Below are 17,956 nucleotides of genomic sequence, written 5' to 3' on the forward strand. Positions count from 1 at the left end.
AACAAATTTTTTGCAGTATTTCCATAAGGAAAATCATTTAGCGAATGGTTTTATTTAAGAAAATTTTCTATAAGAAAAGATTTTTTGATATTTATTGAGAACAAAATTTGTGTGACTATAGTCGGCAAATTCTTTTATGCAAAATTTATTGAGAACAAAAAGAAAAAGCAATATCTCTTTCAAAGCTTTCTGGAAAGAAAAAACTTACAAAATTAGTTTGAAATATAATAGTAATGCTCACCTCTGCTTTCTGATAATGTTTTTAATTAGGTATTTAAATGCTACACAGTAGTTAGATGTGTAATTCTTAAAAGTGTTTAATTGTTTATATGGAATCAGTAAAGAGATTTTGTTTTGCAAGAAAAAATTTAAAAAAACAAAAAAAGAAATTAAGGACAAGAAGATTCTTGCTTTAATCAATAACAAAATAAATAGAATACGGCTTCTGAGAACAATTTAAGAATCTTTACTAATTAAATTGTTTTCTTAAGTTGTTGAAGAGATTGACCGTAATTGTTTTATAACTTGCAAGCAAGAAATAAGAATAAAGTAATTGTAAAATAAATAAAAAAAGAAAAAAAAAACGAAAAAAATAAATTTCTTTAATTTCTAGAATTGTAGGCATTCCGAGGTCTGATGGCACCGCCACCACCTCCTCCTCCTCCTCTGTTATTGCCGAAATTTCCACCACCATTACCAAATCTATGACCACCTCCACCGCTGTTGCCTCCTCTATTATTAAAACCATTCATGTTATTACCACGATTATTGTTTTTCTCTTTACTTAATATAGATGCGGCATTACGAGCCATATACTCTAAATCCGGATTAACATTTTGATTGGCCTCTCGCAATATATCCACCAATGCCTTGGCACATTTAGCATTTTTAGTTGTAAAGAATGCATACGATGTACCAGTAGAATGCTTACGTCCAGTACGTCCTATACGATGAATATAATCCTCCGATGATTGGGGAAAATCGAAATTTATAACATATTTAATGCCATCGACATCTAAACCACGAGCTGCCACATCTGTAGCCACTAATATATTGGAACGACCATTGCGGAAGTCAGATAAAACATTATCACGATCTGATTGCGATTTATCGCCATGAATGGAACCAACTTGTACACCAAAGCCATTAATAAAACGTGCCAATTCATCGACTTTCTTTTTGGTAGCAACGAAAATGATAATTTTACCGGGATGAGGTTGATCATAAATATTTGACAGTAAACTCTTAAGTTTTGAGCCTTTGTCTGTTTCGTGACAGACATCAACATATTGGCGTATGTTGTGATTGGCTGAGAGTTCCAAAGAACCGATGTTTATCTTAATAAAAGAATAGCAATAAGTCTTTAAACTACTCCCGACTCCATATTTTCAAATGTTTTTACCTGTATGTAATTGTTACCCAGGAAATCTTCAGCTAGTTGACGAACCTCTTTTGGCCAAGTGGCGCTCCACATTAAAATCTGACGATCTGGTCGTATCTGACTTAATATCTTACGTATTTGTGGCTCAAAACCCATATCCAACATACGATCGGCTTCGTCGAGTACCAAATATGTACAACGTTTCATATTTGTTACCCCGTTAGCTAAGAAGTCTAGCAAACGGCCGGGTGTTGCAATAACCAGTTCCACTCCACTTTCAAGATCATTTGTTTGTCGCGTTTTCGGTGTGCCACCAAAAATACACGTATTGCGGACATAAACATGTGAACCAAAATCATCAGCCACTTTTTTAATTTGTTGAGCCAATTCTCTGGTTGGTGCCAATACCAGAGCTATGGGACCGTCGCCATTTGCCAAAGGCGGCTGATGATTTATGTGGACAATGGCAGGCAAAATGAAAGCTAAAGTTTTCCCAGAACCAGTCATTGCAATACCGACCAGATTATTACCACTCATAGCTATGGGCCAAGACTGAGCTTGTATAGGCGTGGGCTCACTGTAGCCTTGACGTCGTATCTCATTCATACAATAGTCCGGAAAGCAGGCTTCGTCAAAGTAAATTATTGGTTTTGGAGCAGGCCCGCGTACAGTAATTTCATTGGCCGCTCTATAACGTTCCACTTCGTTCATGGGCCGTGCTCTGGTTTTTGGATGCTCCTTGTAAAAATCCCTTTGAAAGGGCGGCAAACGTACCTGCATCCAATTAATCTCTCGCAGATCTTAAAAATTATAAGTTTAATAAGTTTTATAAGTTGAATAAAGGAATTTTATTGCTTACTTGAAAAGTCATCGGGATTTCTATTATTATTCATGCCTCTATTACCGCCACCACCACCAAATCTTAAACGTTGGTCACGTCCAAAGCCACCTCCCGAATGACCACCACCTCCACTACCTGAAGGACGACCAGGTCTCTCAACACGACCATTTCTTACATGACCCCTATTGTTACCCGCGAATCCACCACCACGGCCTCTGGAGCCACCGCCATCAGAACGTCCCCCTCGTCCTCTAGCATTCTGGTTTCCGCTTTTTGGCGGTGCCATTTTTTCCTGTAGACACTTTTCGTCTCTAGTCCTTTTTTATCAATGTTTACTTTTCAAGGATTTAGATCAATAAATTGATTTTTATTTTTAAATCAATAGCAGGTAAACTAAATTTTTTTGTTTGTCAATATTTGTAAAAAATTCGCAAAATTTTTAACAAGAATCGGCATCAAGCGGACAGAGCACTGCGTCGACAAAAATCAACAACGGCGGCGGCTAACACTAAAAAATATAGGATGCGGCTTAAAATCTAATATAAGCGATTTTGAAGATTTTATATAAAAACAGAATCCGAGAAATAAAAAAGTGGGATTCCGAAAGTAAAGGAATACTGTTATAATTGGTAGGCCATATTTCATAATTCAATGATAAGCTTAAGCAGATTTAAGTTTGTCAAATTGTAAGCAAAAGTGTTCTTGTTTGAATATGCAGATTATTATTAAATTAACATCAGAAAATCCATAGCGTTATGCCTTATAGTCAAAGCTACGTAGCAATGTAACCGTAGGTATTTTAAAATTCAAATTTAAGTTCAAAATTCATGAGTAGCGAATAACGCACTCTGTAACAACATCGAAGAAGTACAACTTTCTTATATTATTTTCCCGAAAAATTTGCAAACATACTTATCTCATCCCTATGAAATCGCAATAAATTCTTAAAAATTTACATTTTCGCTATCATGTCCAGAAATGAACAATGAAGTCATTCTATTTTTAAAACCATGCAAGTATTAAACTTCTCTGAAATATTAAATATTTTCAATGTTCGATAATATTTTATATATATAATTAAGCGAAAATTTTCTCTAAATTATACGAAATATAAGCCGAAATTTTTAAGTATTAGCTGAATATTTTTTGTAGGCGACCGCTTAAATTAGGGTTCTATAGTTGAAACGAAATGTCGACTTTTCGACTTTTTGCATTTTATGAAAAGTCGACTTTTTGCATTTAGTTCAAAGTCCATTTTTCGATTTTTTTCATTTAATTAAAAGTCGATTTTTCGACTTTTAATATTTTATAAATAGTTGACTTTTCGACTTTTTTCGACTTTTTCCGACTTTTTCCAACTTTTCGACTTTCCGACTTTTTCCGACCAGAGTTAAAAATTTATAAAGTTGCCAGAAGCGTAAATTTATAATGTTGCCATTTAACATTATTATATTATTATTATTATTAATATTATTATTATTATTTATTATTATTATTATTATTATTATTATTATTACTATTATTATAAAAAAATGATTTATATTTTTTTATTTGTTGCAATTTTTTGAGTTTTTTTTCGACTTCTTTTTATATTCGACTTTTTCCGACTTTTTCGACTATTTTCGACTTTTTCCGACTATATTTGACTTTTTCCGAATTTTTCGACTTTTTCCGACTTTTTCCGACCTTTTCCGACTTTTTTCGATTCTTTCCGACTTTTCGACTTTTATTTACAAAGTCGACTCTTCGACTTCTTTCATAGACTTAGTCGAGTTATCGACTTTTTTGGAACAAAATAGTCGACTTCGACTTTTTCCGAATTTTTCTACTTTTTCCGATTTTTACCGACTTTTTTCGACTATTTTCGACTCTTTCCGGCTTTTCGACTTTTATTTGCAAAGTCGACTCTTCGACTTTATCATAGACGATAGTCGAGTTATCGACTTTTTTGGAACAAAATAGTCGACTTCGACTTTTTTCGACAATTTATATATGAAAGTTTTTTGTTGTATGATAGTTCTAAGGTAAGCTACCAGATTGGTTAGTTAGTTACAAATTATCAGTTATTCGACATATACAAAAGCTTTGTTATAAGAAAAATAATGTGTCAATATGAAGCACCTGAAGTCTGCGTTTATTGCGCTTAAAATAACCAAGCCTAGCCGCTGTATATCGATTATATAAAAAATTTTTTTCTAAGTTTCACTTACCCACTACAATGTTTTGGATACTGGGGTACCAAATCTAGAGCATTTTGCAAAAGGTCCACCTAAAATGACAAAGAACTTAAAAAATGGTAAAATCGCACAAAGTAATGTTTACATAGTCTGTTTTTAGTCGATTAAAGGCCGCTGCCAAATTAGTGTTAGACGGCGTTACCGTAAATGTTTGTCGACGCAGCTCTTTGTGTGGCAATATTACAGCTGTTTATATAAAAAAAAACTAATTTTTAAAAAAAAATCTCACAAAAAATTTTAAAAGTATAATTATTAATCAAAAGCACCAAAATATAAAAATCAAACTCTATATAAAAATCTGATTAACTATTTAAAGAACATGTCCGTGGAAGAATTAAATGGCTCCGAATTGGGCACCAAAGACTACTGGGAACGTGCCTATGAACGTGAAATAACAAATTATAAAAATAATGGAGATGTTGGTGAAATTTGGTTCGACGAAGATTCACAAATGCGTGTTATCAACTGGATAATGAAACAAGAAGACATAGAAGATGACGTATCCATTATTGATTTGGGCTGTGGCAATGGTATGCTGCTAGTCGAACTAGCACGTGAGGGTTACACAAATTTGCTTGGCGTAGATTACTCAGCTAAAGCTGTGGATCTAGCCGAAAGTATAGCTAAAGATCAAGACTTAAAAATCGCATACAAACAAGCAGACTTAATGGATGTTGAAGCTTGCAAAAAAATGGGTGAATTTGGTATAGTACATGATAAAGGAACTTACGATGCTATTAGTTTATGTCCCGAAAATCCTAAAGAACAAAGAGAATTATACATGCAAACTGTGAGGAATATGATGAATGAGACAAGTATATTTATTATTACCTCCTGTAACTGGACCGAAGAAGAGTTAATCATTAGTTTTAAGGGGAAATTTGAGAAATTGTGTAGCATACCAACACCTTCATTTAAGTTTGCCGGTAAGGTGGGCAGTGTGGTTACTTCTATAGTATTTAAGAAAGTTTTAGAAACTCATTGATTTTTTTACAATATTTTTTTTTTTTTGTAAATTAAAGAATAAATATATATTTTGCATTTTTTTTAATAAAATTGTGTATTTCATTTAAATGCGTATGTTTAGAGATCTTAAAACCGCTCTTGTAATGTAGGTATCATAATAAATGCGTATTGGATTCTAAGCCTAATAGTAATTAATCGTACCGCATAATATAAATGGTTTAACATCCAAATTTTATTTTGCAACCATTTGATGTAGACTCTAAGTTCATGGATTTCTGGTTCACCCTAGATAGTGTACGAAAAGATACTAATATTTCCATATTTAGTGGTGTCAAACGTAAAACTGTTGGGCTTAAGTCGGATTTAGTGACATTTTTCAAATCACGTCGTTTCTCCCGGTCGTAGGCCTGCTATTTAAATAAATTATTTTTGAAATCAAATATCTCTTTCATTTGACTAGATACAGAAATAATGGCTATTAACATATGGGATTTTATTAAAGAATTTTTAGGAATTTTTTGATTTCCTTTTAGATAAATAAAAAATTGGGTCAAAATATGTATTTTTCGGGAAAAACCCAAAGTCAGTCAATATTTTAGAGTCATGTTGTATATTAATAGAAAAGTATTGAAATTGATGTACATATTTTTATTGTAAAGAATATAGTTTTTGAGATATTGTCAATAATGTATTAAACTCGAAAATAGGCGTGGCTGTCGAAAAAAAAAATGTTTTCATTTATTCTCTCAAAATGCTCTGTATTGTCACTTAAACCGACTTGTTCCAATTAAATACTCTGGTAGACACTCCCGATTTTTAAAACTTTTACTTTCAAAATATTAAAAGTGTTGAAAGTTTATACATACATCTTCCTTTCAAATTAACTAGACGGCTTACAGTCGATTTTAAGCCGGTGCCGACATTTATGTCAGTCACTGCCGTCGTTAACATTTGTTGGCACAGGGCTCTGTCAAACTGTCGTTTTTGCAGCAAAAAAACACGACATCATATCGTATCGTATTTGCTGCTAGTCAAACCGAAATTAAACTTCTTGTCGGGCGGAACACAGCAGCACAGTTGACTAGTAGTAGGATAGTAAGGAAAAATTTATTACATTTCCATTTATTAAAACGGGTTTTCTTACCATTTTTCCAACAACTAACAAAAGACAAAAACAAGATAGTGTTTTAATTATTGCTCAAAGCAATAAAATAATTCATAAAAAAAGTGTAAAACACAAAGTGCACACCCCGCCTCGTCACATTAAAAGTTCAGCAGATAATTCAGTCACCGATTTTATAAAAAAATAGAAAAAAATGAGTACAACAAATGCGGCAGCTGCTCCAGCCACACAAACTTCTGCTCCTGCAGCCAAACTTAAGGGTGTTGTAAAGCAGGTAAGTTCTTAATTAAAATAATAAATAATTGAGCATAAGTCAAGGGAGTTAGCTTTAAAATTAGCGTAAATTCCAATACATTGCCAAAAGCAGAAATTCATAAATTTTTCTTTTATAAAGAAAGAAAGAAAAAAACTGCAGACAATTTTGAACACGCACACAATTACGTCGACAGCGCCAGTGACTGACGTTGGCTGCACTGGCGTTAAAAAGAATACGAGTTATAGGGCGCTATGGACGAGTAACACGTTAAACACGATAGATATCATTTGAATGAAAGTTCGTTCGTTCGAGTCGTTTAGTGCCAACCTGGCAGATTTCTTCAACTAAAAAAATATGAACATATGTATGCGCTGTCGTCGTTTTCGAGACAGACGCTGCTTCTTGCTGCTTTTGAAAAATAGTGGCGTTTGCCGGGTTTGCCTGCGTATAGTAGTTTTTAACCTCACTTTTTGCCTTTTTTTCTTTTCCCTTGTCTTTTGCTTGTTATCTTTACAAAAAAAGAAACGGAGCAAAAACTAAATTGTCATTGTTGGCCAAGAGAAGCTACATACCAAAAGGGACTGACTATTAATGTAGGAATTGTAAAGTAAGAATTTTTATTTGTTATAAAATATAATTTAAACTAAATATTGCTCTTTTAAATGTTTTTGTATAACTATTTTGTAACACAAATACTTTCACTTTTTTTTGCTTAAATGTTTATGATGATGAGGTGATTGTTTATTATTTGCTGGAAGTGGAGTGTTTGGTTAAATGAGTTAATAGTTTGTTGGAGATTTTTATATTGCACATATTGTCTTATATTTGTATTAAGGCTTTTCTTTGTTTTTTGAACATCGAAATTATGTTTGTGAAAAACTTAACTCGTGGCATTTTAATGTTTATTATTTTATCCATATACCTTAACATATGTTTAGGGAATTAAGTTTAGATTGAATTAAATATAAAATTTTGGTTTGAACAATTATTTGTATAAAAAGATCACGGTAGTACACTGAAAAAAATCCATGCCTAATATATACGATAAATTTCGTACATTGTACGAATCGTTTGTTATTTCGCACCACGAAATTCTTTCGTAATATATAAGAAATTGTACAAAATATTTTAATATAATGCAAAATATTCTTGAAAAAATTAATTTAAAAAAATTGAAAAAAGTGAATTTTGAATAAATATGGCAAAATTTACGAAATATTAATTTTATTATAATAATATTTCGTATTATACACGAAATTTTTGTAAATATTACAAAAATAGAATTTTTTCGTAAACTTGAGCATGGATTATTTTCAGTGTAGGGATTCAAAATAATTTGATGAAATTTGAAAGAACCGAAACTGAAACGAAGTACTTCCAAAAGAATAACATTTAGCACCACTTCTAAAGTAGCTCTAAGTCAATTTTTTTCCTTCTGTGGAAGTAATGTTTATTGACTTGCAAAGAAGCGAAGATAATTCAATTTTGTTTAAAATTGAAGGTTAATTATTTTGTACAGAGATTTTTGTAATAAAAACCATTTTATTTTTGGAGCTGATTGATAAAAGAATGTAATTTATTTATTTTTATTATTATTATTTAGGTCTAAATTACTACAATTTTACTTCTTTATAACTTCCGAAAAAAAGAAACATCAAAATTAGTTCCTAAGAATGACTTCAGATGTAGTGAATTTGAAATCAAATAAGCCTGTGTTAAAATCATCACTTCCCAGTAGTTCGACAAAGAGTCAATGCATACGAAAAAGACAGTAATTTCCACTAATAGTTAACCAACTGGATGATCGTAATTCGTATGTTTTGGGTCATACGTCACGAATGTACCCTTTGTAATCGAGAAGGAGGACAGTCGTCACTTTAGTGTCCTCTTTGTAAGCGGGAGCGGAGGCAGACGTTTCTTTACTGTGCTCAAGAGATTATACTCTTTAAAGTTGTTTTTTTTTTGTTGTTGTACTTCCGAAAGAAGTTATTTTACCCATCTTTTGGAGAAATGATTATTACTTTCTACTAAAATGCCACCATCTGGTTGACCCATATTTATATCTTTCGGGTCAATCGTCACATTATTGTCCCTTCGTATTCTAGAGAGTAGACACTTGAAATTTTTAAATTTTAGTTTGATTAATATCTTACCACCTGGCTGACTCTAATTCTTATGTTTTTGGTCTTTCGTCACAAATAAACTCTTTGTAAACGAGAATGAAGACAGTCGTCACTTTAGTGTCCCCTTTGTAAGCGAGAGCGGAGGCAATCGTCTCTTTGTAGGGTGTAGAGTGACGATTGACTTCCTCGTACGACAAGCCTATGTTAAAATGGTTGGTCACCTGGGTAGTCAGGTGGCTAGGGGCCACCACAAGTGGTAGGTTAAGTGGTCAGTTCGGGACTATCCCGTCGTACTGCTGGGTTCTTTAGATCTTTCTCAATACTTACATGAAGTAAATTCTACTTCTTTTTTGCTTTATTGGAAGTTCTTTTTTTGCTGGGAGGCTAATAAACTTTTATTAAATAAATAAAACCATATCGTACAAAAGTAATTAAAAATCTTTAACCAAAGATAAGCGGACAGAGTAAAAAATACAAAAATTTACTACAAAATATATTATTTAATAAAATCCTCTTTAAGAGGAGCATTCCAAATCACACATACTACACCTGCCACATAAAAATAAAGTGTTGGCCTATGAGCGTGGCACGTTCAAAATATACAAAACAAAAACATTAAAATATAAACAAAATGTTAATAAAATTGTTTTGAGAATCAGGTAAATTTTAAACAATTTAGAGGAGAAGACGTTTCTTAATCAAAAAGAAATTTCTAACTGCACAAACAAAAATTTAAAAAGATTTTTGTTAAAATAAAAAGTGTGCATGCATTTGTTTAAAACAAAAATGAAAAAAAGTCATTGACTTGTTGTTAAACCAACAAGAAAACAATTTATTATGGCCGCTCATATACAACCGGTATAATTTTACTTATTTAAATTATGATTGCTCATTATCAATGGTAACCTACAAATAATAAAAGAGAACTTTTTTGTTGTAAGCAGTCAAACAGCTTTAGTTTTCTTGTATATGTATATGGATGTAGTTGGTTGATTGGTTTGTTGTTTAGCTAGCTGTTGTCTGGCCGATGACATGCTGGCAAAGACATTCGGCTGAATAAGTAATCAAATCATGTATAGCAATGATAACAGCTATCAGTTGTATATACATACATATAAACGTATAGTACTTTGTTTACAATGTTTATTTTTGTTGTTTTCTTCTTTTAATTTGTATTTTATTTCCAACGTATCAAATCGATTTGTGAAAGGTGCAAACAACAAGCCCAATAAATTTGATGATCTGGCAATTGGATTATCAAATATTTTTTTTAATATTTATGTGCATACACATATTTTTCTTAGTAATTTGAAATTATAACAATAATATGCCACGTTTACACAGTGAGATGCAGGCCGTTTTTTGTTGTATTAAATATCCAGCTTCATTTATTATTATTATCAATTATTAATATAGTTATTGACTGTTTATAACCCGATTTTTGTTTAGAAAACTTTGATGAAGCAAAAAAAAAAACATTAATATCTTTATGAATAGCGGAATATATTTTTCTAATTATTAATTTAAAATTTATGTTGTTCTCTTTGGATTTAATTTTTTTTATATTTTGAAGAGATTTTTTAATAAATGTTGGATTAACTTCACTAGCCAATCATCAGTTTTTAAACCCAGAGACCAAAGTCTACATTTCTAAAAGATTTGCAGTGTTTAATCCAAATATATGTACAGAATTATGCATCACTTGGATTTTCTAGATTTGTCTTCTTTATTATTTTGGCCACATTTAAGAAATTCCAACTTCAGATTAATATACGCAGCAAAAAAATAACTTCGAAAGAAGCGAAAAAGAAGTATAATTTATTTCATGGAAGTACTCAAAAAGACCTGAAGAAGTAATGATTTTAACACAGGCTTGTCATAGGTGGGATGTTCTTTTTATTTGATTCTAAATTCACTATATCTTAAGTCATTCTCAGGAAGTTATTTTTATGTTCTTTTATGTTCTATTATAGAATACAAGTTATTTGACTTAAATAATATTAACATAAATAAACAAAATTGAATTCTTTTCGCTTCTTTGGAAGTCAGTAAACATCACTTCCACAGGAGGTAAAAAAATTTACTTCGTTCTACTTTTGAAGTAGTGATAAATGTTATTCTTTTGGAAGTACTTCATTTTATTTTTGCTGGGTAAATACCTATGTAATACAGCGAAGTTAAATAAATTTTTTTGGTTTCCTGGTTTTGATTTTTGATTCACAATGCTTAGGATATTCTTCAGACACAGATATTTCATCCAAACAAGATAAAGCAGCAAGGCCGAAACATTGTTCTCTTCTTTCATTGAGAGAAGGTGAGGTATTGTTTCCTCTTCTTCCTCATTATAACAACAAAACTGTAGTCGTTATATTCGAGACCCATTCTTCTGGCATGATTGCCAATAGTACAGTGTCCCGTTATGATTGATACCAGCATTCGTATCTGTTCCCAGTGAAAGCTTAATAGTAAGCTTGACCTGGGAGTATCATATAGAGGCCAAATTGACCTCGAATTGAGATAAGTGGTTTAACTGAACCATCTGATTTGAGACATTTCATATAGTTCATTCTGAACTAGTAGTATCTTATTAAAAACTAGCGAAATACGATCATATATCAAAATTTCGCAAATATTTTTAACACATAACTACATATATTTTCTATGTTTATGCAAAAATTTCACAACATTATGAAATTCAAGTTTTATGTTTATGATTGAATAATTTTTCTACAGTTTAATTCTTGAGTTCTAATCAATTTTCGATATCACCACCAAACTTGAATCTTTTTAAAATTTAAAAACTGTTTTATTAAATTTATTTTAATTTTAAATAAAATTAACATTTTCAAAAAATTTTTCTGTAACGATTAACATTCTGCTGAATAGTTCTAAAACAAAATAAATACTGTTTAAAGTACCAGAAAATACAACCTTGTTTTGACTTTCCCCAACAGCTGCAGCCAACTTCACTATTGTCATAATTTTTTGTTCTTTTACAATTGTCAGAGCTACGAATAGCACGTGTAAAAAATTTCTTGCAGTAGTTTTTCTTTACAAAGAATTAAAATACTTATTAATTGATTAACAATCATTATGTAAGTGTTAATATAAAACACACACAAAACAACGACAATAAATTAAAATAAAATTTTTCTTTTTAATTTTAGGTTTTATCTGGTGATACCGTTGTTATACGTGCCCATAAAGGTGCCCCACCACCAGAAAAACAAATTACCTTCTCATATGTTCTTGCTCCCAAGCTAGCCCGCCGTCCTGGTGCCGGTGGTGATGAAACCAAGGATGAACCTTGGGCTTGGGATTCCCGCGAATTTTTACGCCAAAAATTGATTGGGCACGAAGTAACCTTCAGCTTTGAGAAGCCTCCAAACTCAAATCGTGAATACGGTTTCGTGTGGTTGGGCGATGAAAACGGTGAAAATGTCGTACAAACAATGGTAAAAGAAGGTTTGGTAACTGTACGTCGTGACAGCCGTCCTCCAGAGCCCCACAAGCAAGAAGAATTGCAAAAACTTATTGAATTGGAAGATCAAGCCAAACATGCTGGTCGTGGCAAGTGGTCCAATGCTTCTCCCGCTGATCATGTCCGTCAAATTAAGTGGACTCAAGATAATCCCTCGCAAATTGTTGAAATGTTCGGTGGCAAACCCGTAAAAGCTATAATTGAACATGTGCGTGATGGCTCAACAGTACGTGCCTTCTTGTTGCCCGACTTCTATTACATCACTTTAATGATTTCGGGTATCCGTTGTCCCGGTGTTAAATTGGACTCTGAGGGCAAACCTGATTTGAAGATCAAGGTGCCATACGTCGATGAAGCCCGCTACTATGTGGAGACACGTTTGTTGCAACGTGAGGTCGAGATTCGTTTGGAATCTGTTAACAATGCCAATTTTATTGGTACCATCATCCATCCCAAGGGCAATATTGCTGAGTCTTTGTTGCGTGAAGGTTTGGCTAGATGTGTTGACTGGTCCATGGCTTTGATGAAGGGTGGTAAGTAATCGAAACATCCAAAATTTTTAATTTACTTAACTTTTAAGTGGCATCTCGATCTCAATGTTAGAATTGTTTAACTATTTTTAATGTTGGAAACATAGATGCCATATTAACATGTGTAGGACAGTTTCAAGGTGTTTTTGCTGTTAAATTCCAGCATTTACATTAGTTAACTTGGCCACATTTTGTTATTTTAATTAAATATAATCAATCAGTTATTTGTTGGCATATTTTGTTTTTACTTAAAGTTATTTGAGTCAAATCTTAATAAGGCTTTGAGATAAAACCAAAATATGCTATAATAAAATGGCGGACTCCAAGATTTTTAAGCTCTTTTACAAGCTTTAAAATCATTTCACCCCGGCAACATTTTCTAAAACAAATAGTTTTTAACAGAAACATATACATAGTATGAAAGTTGAATTGTAGACCTATGACTAACTAATAACCTTTTTTTGTCTCATCTAGGTGCCGAAAAACTTCGTTCAGCTGAACGTGTAGCCAAGGAGAAACGTTTACGTTTGTGGCAAGATTATAAATCAAATGCTCCTACATTCAATACCAAGGAGAAAGACTTTACCGGTACCGTTGTTGAAGTTTTCAATGGTGATGCCATCAATGTCAAACTTCCCAATGGTCAAATCAAGAAGGTGTTCTTCTCTTCCATTCGCCCACCACGTGACAATCGTGCTGTTTTCGGCAACGATGGCGAAGAAGTTGTTAAGGCTCCTCCTCGTCCCAAAAACTTTAGACCTCTTTACGAAATCCCCTTCATGTTTGAAGCTCGTGAATTCTTGCGTAAGAAATTGATCAACAGGAAGGTACAATGTATTTTGGATTATGTATCGCCTGCCCGTGATAACTTCCCCGAAAAGTACTGTTATACAGTACTTATTGGTGGCCAAAATGTTGCTGAAGCCATGGTAGCTAAGGGTTTGGCTTCTGTTGTACGTTACCGCCAAGATGATGATCAACGCTCATCTTGCTACGATCAATTGTTTGCAGCTGAAAACCAAGCCATCAAGGGTCAAAAGGGCATGAACGGCAAAAAGGACAATGCCACCATGCGTGTCAATGACCTTACTGTCGACCATTCCCGCATCAAGGTTCAATACTTGCCTTCCTGGCAACGTGCTTTGCGTACCGAGGGTATTGTTGAATTCGTAGCCAGCGGCTCCCGCCTCCGTCTTTTCATCCCCAAGGATAGTTGTTTAGTTACCTTCTTGTTGGCTGGTATCTCCTGTCCTCGTTCATCTCGTCCAGCCTTGAATGGCGTGCCAGCTCAAGAAGGCGAACCCTACGGCGATGAAGCCTTGACATTTACCCGCGATCGTGTATTACAACGTGATGTCTCCGTACACATTGATACCACCGATAAGAATGGAACATCTGTCATTGGTTGGTTGTGGACCGACAACAACATCAACTTGTCTGTTGCTTTAGTCGAAGAAGGTCTCGCAGAAGTTCACTTTAGTGCCGAAAAATCCGAATACTACCGACAACTCAAGGCTGCTGAAGACCGCGCCAAGGCTGCCAAGAAGAACATCTGGGCTAACTATGTTGAACAAGTGGTTGAAGAGCAACCCGTTGTTGAGGAGAAAGAAGAGAAAGTACCAGCTGAACGTAAAGTCCATTTGGAAGATGTCATTGTTACTGAAATCACCGAAAACTTATCCTTCTATGCTCAATCATGCGCCAACGGTTCTAAATTGGATGCTTTAATGGCTAAATTGCATGCTGATTTCCAATCTAATCCACCAATTGCTGGAGCATACACCCCCAAACGTGGTGATCTATGCGCTGCTCAATTCTCTGCCGACAATCAATGGTACCGCGCTAAGGTAGAACGTGTTCAAGACGGCCAAGCTACTGTTTTGTACATTGACTACGGCAACAAGGAGGTAAGCATAAATACCTATTTAACTTTACAGTGATTGCAAGCTCCTTAGATCCGTTTCCGTCTAAAAGTGAAACGCATGAGTCATAAGTTTGCTAAATCAAATAATAGATCTTTATTCAATGAATTCAGCGAGCATTGACGTTTGACTAAAGTTTGTCATGAACTTAAACTCATTTGTCACTATGATTGTTGTTAGAGGCACTACAAATGAAAGTCAAGCTAAGAGTGGACAATTTGACTTTAATATTTTTTTAAGGTTGCTGATTAGAAACTTTTACAACGACATTCGTTTAGCTTCGAAGGCAATCGACATTTGAGGGTCATCTCAATTTCTGCTTCAAGATGAACGAAGACCTACAAAACCAAACTCAATTAAACTTAATCTTCTGCACTATATCTTTGAAAAATTTAAACTAATGACATTTTCAACATTCATTTTAGGTTGTACCATTCACTCGTTTAGCCGCTTTGCCCGCTGGCTTCACTAGTGAGAAACCATTTGCCACTGAATATGCTTTGGCTTTGATTCAACTGCCCTCGGACAACGAAGATAAGGAAGAAGCTTTGCGTGCCTTCGCTGAGGATGTACTCAATCGTAAGGTACAAATTAATATTGAGATGAAGTCTAGCACCGGTCCTTCCCTTGCAACCATTCACGATCCCTCTACCAATATCGACATTGGTAAACAATTGGTGGCTGATGGTCTTGTAATGGTTGAGAAACGTGGCGAACGCAAACTTAGAGAATTGATTGATCAATACAAAGCTGCCCAACAAGCTGCCTTAAATGCTCATTTAGCCATCTGGAAATACGGTGACATTACACAAGACGATGCGCCCGAATTCAGCCGCTAAAGACGCATTTTTCTTGCGCATTTAGCTAAAGTTGAATGTTTGTCTGCCACATACCCGCCCTTTAAAACAACAACAACAACATCTACAACAAACAACAACAACAATACACGAAATGAATAATTGATAAACAACAAAACATTATTTAAATGAGAAAAAATAAAAACAAATTCCCTTTAAAAAACAAAAACAAAAGAAGAAATTAAATATATGGTAGAGGTTTATATACAACATTAACAACAAACAAATATATAAAATTTAATCGTGTTTTACAAGCTTCCAGTAAAATAAGTTATTACTACAACAAAACAAACAAATAAAAAAAAAACAATGTCAGAAAAACACCAATAATAATAACAACACACAAAAACTCAGCAATCAATCAACAAAATTCCTTTTTATACATAAAAATAAAAGAAAACTTGAGAAAAAGATTCTATACGACGAATGTGTGTAGATCGATTTAATCTATTATGAGGAACTCTCATTTTTCAAATTATCAACAACAACAACAAAATATATTCAAATATATATATATACCGCTTTCTTCAAGTTAACTATTATTAAATTATAACAACAAAACAAACGACTAAAACTAAATAATTTTTTTTATTAATAATTTTTTGCTTTCAATACTATTATATATTTTGCTTTCAAATACTTGTTAATTGTATTTTCTCCTAAAAAAAAAACACATTTATTTTCGCCTTACGTTCCCTTTATATTTTTCTATTTTTTTTTTAGATTATGATGATGTTTGATAAACATTTTTTATTAAGGAAAATTATAAATATTTCATATAAATATATATTTTGTCATTTTTTAAAAACATAATTTCAAGAAAAAATACACGATGTAATTAATATTGAAAATATACATAAAAAATTGATTTATTATTGGGTATTGAGTAAAAATTTATAGCGCATGAAAAAGAATTTGGGTTTTTAGATTTAAAAGTAAAAGGTTGCTTTTTACATGTTGATATTTTGTATTTGTATTGTTTTTGGTGCTGTCAAACTCCATGTATAAAAAATATGACAATAAATTCGCGCCAAAATAACTGAATAACACATAACCATATGTTTTGTGTCTTCAATAAAATAATCTATAATTAGAAAAATACCGCAGCGACAAGCGGATAATATATAGGAACCTATTGCATTATACATTTAATGGAAACGTTTAAAGTTTTCGATGAAATACCTATATCTTTAAAAATATTTTTTAGAAATACAAAAGTATCGAATATTTGGAATTTTGTTTGTATATTCACTTTTGAAGTTTCCTTAATATCCAGACATAGAAACTTGTATTTCAGAAACTACGTGTAAATTGCATTGATTTGTTGTTGTACGAATGAGAAGAATCAAAAAACATATTTCCTAGTACGACAAACTCCTCACCGCGAGAGAGATGGATGATATTATTTCTCTCTCACGCAAAATCAAAAGTTTCCAAAAAAAAAAAAAATGTTTCCTAGTGTGGACCAGCACTAAGGTTCTATAGTTAAAACAAAAAGTCGACTTTTCCACTTAACATTTTATGAAAAATAGATTTTTCTACTTTTCGACTTTTTGCAATTTCCGATTTTACCAGTTTTTTTTTTTTTGATGAAAAATCGACTTTTTGACTTTTTGCGTGGTAAACTACTCGTTTGTTATCTATAAACAGCACATAAATAAACAAATTATTTAATTTAAATTGTTGGAAAAGTCTAAATCATATTTCTAGAATTTTCGTTCTTTTTGACTTTATTTCGTATTTTGTTGGTGGCGTTTTATCCCTTTGGACCAGTCAAATAAATCCCCCATTTTATTTTTAAGGGGTCACAGAGTAATCCCAAAATCGACAAAAAAAAAATTGTATTGATTTGTTGTATGAATGAGAAGAAACAAGTATCCGAGTACGAGAAACTCCGTACCGCGAGAGATGAATGAACAAAAGTTCCCCATTCGTAATTCAGCTCTGGGTGGATAAAGACCTACGACCGTCATTGCCATTATCGTTTAGTGGTTATCAGGCCGTTCTTCATTCGCTGCCTTCGTGAGCTTTGCTTTAATATGTGGCGTCGCATAACTGTACCGCGTTACGGTTCTTCGAAGCTTTATGCATTAACCACATATATTTTATTTGATAACCTAAAATTTCAGTCGTAATTCAGGTCTGTGTTGGGGAACAACTCTCGCGTAATCGCGATTATTTCTTAAACGCGTTTGGGCTTGTGTTTGTTGCCTGGCTTTCGACAGTTTTGCGTTGTCTA

General features: G+C 33.0%; 3 protein-coding genes across 3 annotated transcripts; 2 read left to right on the forward strand and 1 right to left on the reverse strand.

The window, feature by feature from the left end:
- Positions 1 to 212: 212 nt before the first annotated feature.
- Positions 213 to 2,722, reverse strand: LOC111686362 (ATP-dependent RNA helicase p62-like). The gene is made up of 3 exons (XM_023448721.2): positions 2,241 to 2,722; positions 1,403 to 2,181; positions 213 to 1,337 (listed from the first exon to the last, which is right to left on the reverse strand). Exons 1-3 carry the CDS (start codon positions 2,506 to 2,508, stop codon positions 603 to 605), a joined length of 1,782 nt encoding a protein of 593 aa, XP_023304489.2. The 5' UTR covers positions 2,509 to 2,722; the 3' UTR covers positions 213 to 602.
- A 1,715-nt stretch (positions 2,723 to 4,437) lies between these two features.
- Positions 4,438 to 5,510, forward strand: LOC111686374 (EEF1A lysine methyltransferase 2). The gene has a single exon (XM_023448735.2). The coding sequence runs from the start codon at positions 4,779 to 4,781 to the stop codon at positions 5,442 to 5,444; it is 666 nt and encodes a 221-aa protein (XP_023304503.2). The 5' UTR covers positions 4,438 to 4,778; the 3' UTR covers positions 5,445 to 5,510.
- A 935-nt stretch (positions 5,511 to 6,445) lies between these two features.
- Positions 6,446 to 16,210, forward strand: LOC111686364 (staphylococcal nuclease domain-containing protein 1). The gene is made up of 4 exons (XM_023448726.2): positions 6,446 to 6,822; positions 12,095 to 12,941; positions 13,413 to 14,845; positions 15,286 to 16,210. Exons 1-4 carry the CDS (start codon positions 6,742 to 6,744, stop codon positions 15,697 to 15,699), a joined length of 2,775 nt encoding a protein of 924 aa, XP_023304494.2. The 5' UTR covers positions 6,446 to 6,741; the 3' UTR covers positions 15,700 to 16,210.
- The last annotated feature ends 1,746 nt before the right edge of the window (positions 16,211 to 17,956 follow it).

Source organism: Lucilia cuprina, chromosome 5 (assembly GCF_022045245.1).
Source record: "Lucilia cuprina isolate Lc7/37 chromosome 5, ASM2204524v1, whole genome shotgun sequence".
Classification (NCBI taxonomy): Eukaryota; Metazoa; Arthropoda; class Insecta; order Diptera; family Calliphoridae; genus Lucilia; species Lucilia cuprina.

Excerpts from the sequence above, each read along its gene's own strand:
- LOC111686364 (XM_023448726.2), top strand. The coding sequence starts at position 6,742 with ATGAGTACAACAAATGCGGCAGCTGCTCCAGCCACACAAACTTCTGCT. Across the intron at positions 6,823-12,094 it reads TTAAGGGTGTTGTAAAGCAG|GTTTTATCTGGTGATACCGT; the intron begins GTAAGTTCTTAA and ends TTTTAATTTTAG. Across the intron at positions 12,942-13,412 it reads CATGGCTTTGATGAAGGGTG|GTGCCGAAAAACTTCGTTCA; the intron begins GTAAGTAATCGA and ends TGTCTCATCTAG.
- LOC111686374 (XM_023448735.2), top strand. The coding sequence starts at position 4,779 with ATGTCCGTGGAAGAATTAAATGGCTCCGAATTGGGCACCAAAGACTAC.
- LOC111686362 (XM_023448721.2), bottom strand. The coding sequence starts at position 2,508 with ATGGCACCGCCAAAAAGCGGAAACCAGAATGCTAGAGGACGAGGGGGA. Across the intron at positions 2,182-2,240 it reads AAATCCCGATGACTTTTCAA|ATCTGCGAGAGATTAATTGG; the intron begins GTAAGCAATAAA and ends ATAATTTTTAAG. Across the intron at positions 1,338-1,402 it reads TGGGTAACAATTACATACAG|ATAAACATCGGTTCTTTGGA; the intron begins GTAAAAACATTT and ends TCTTTTATTAAG.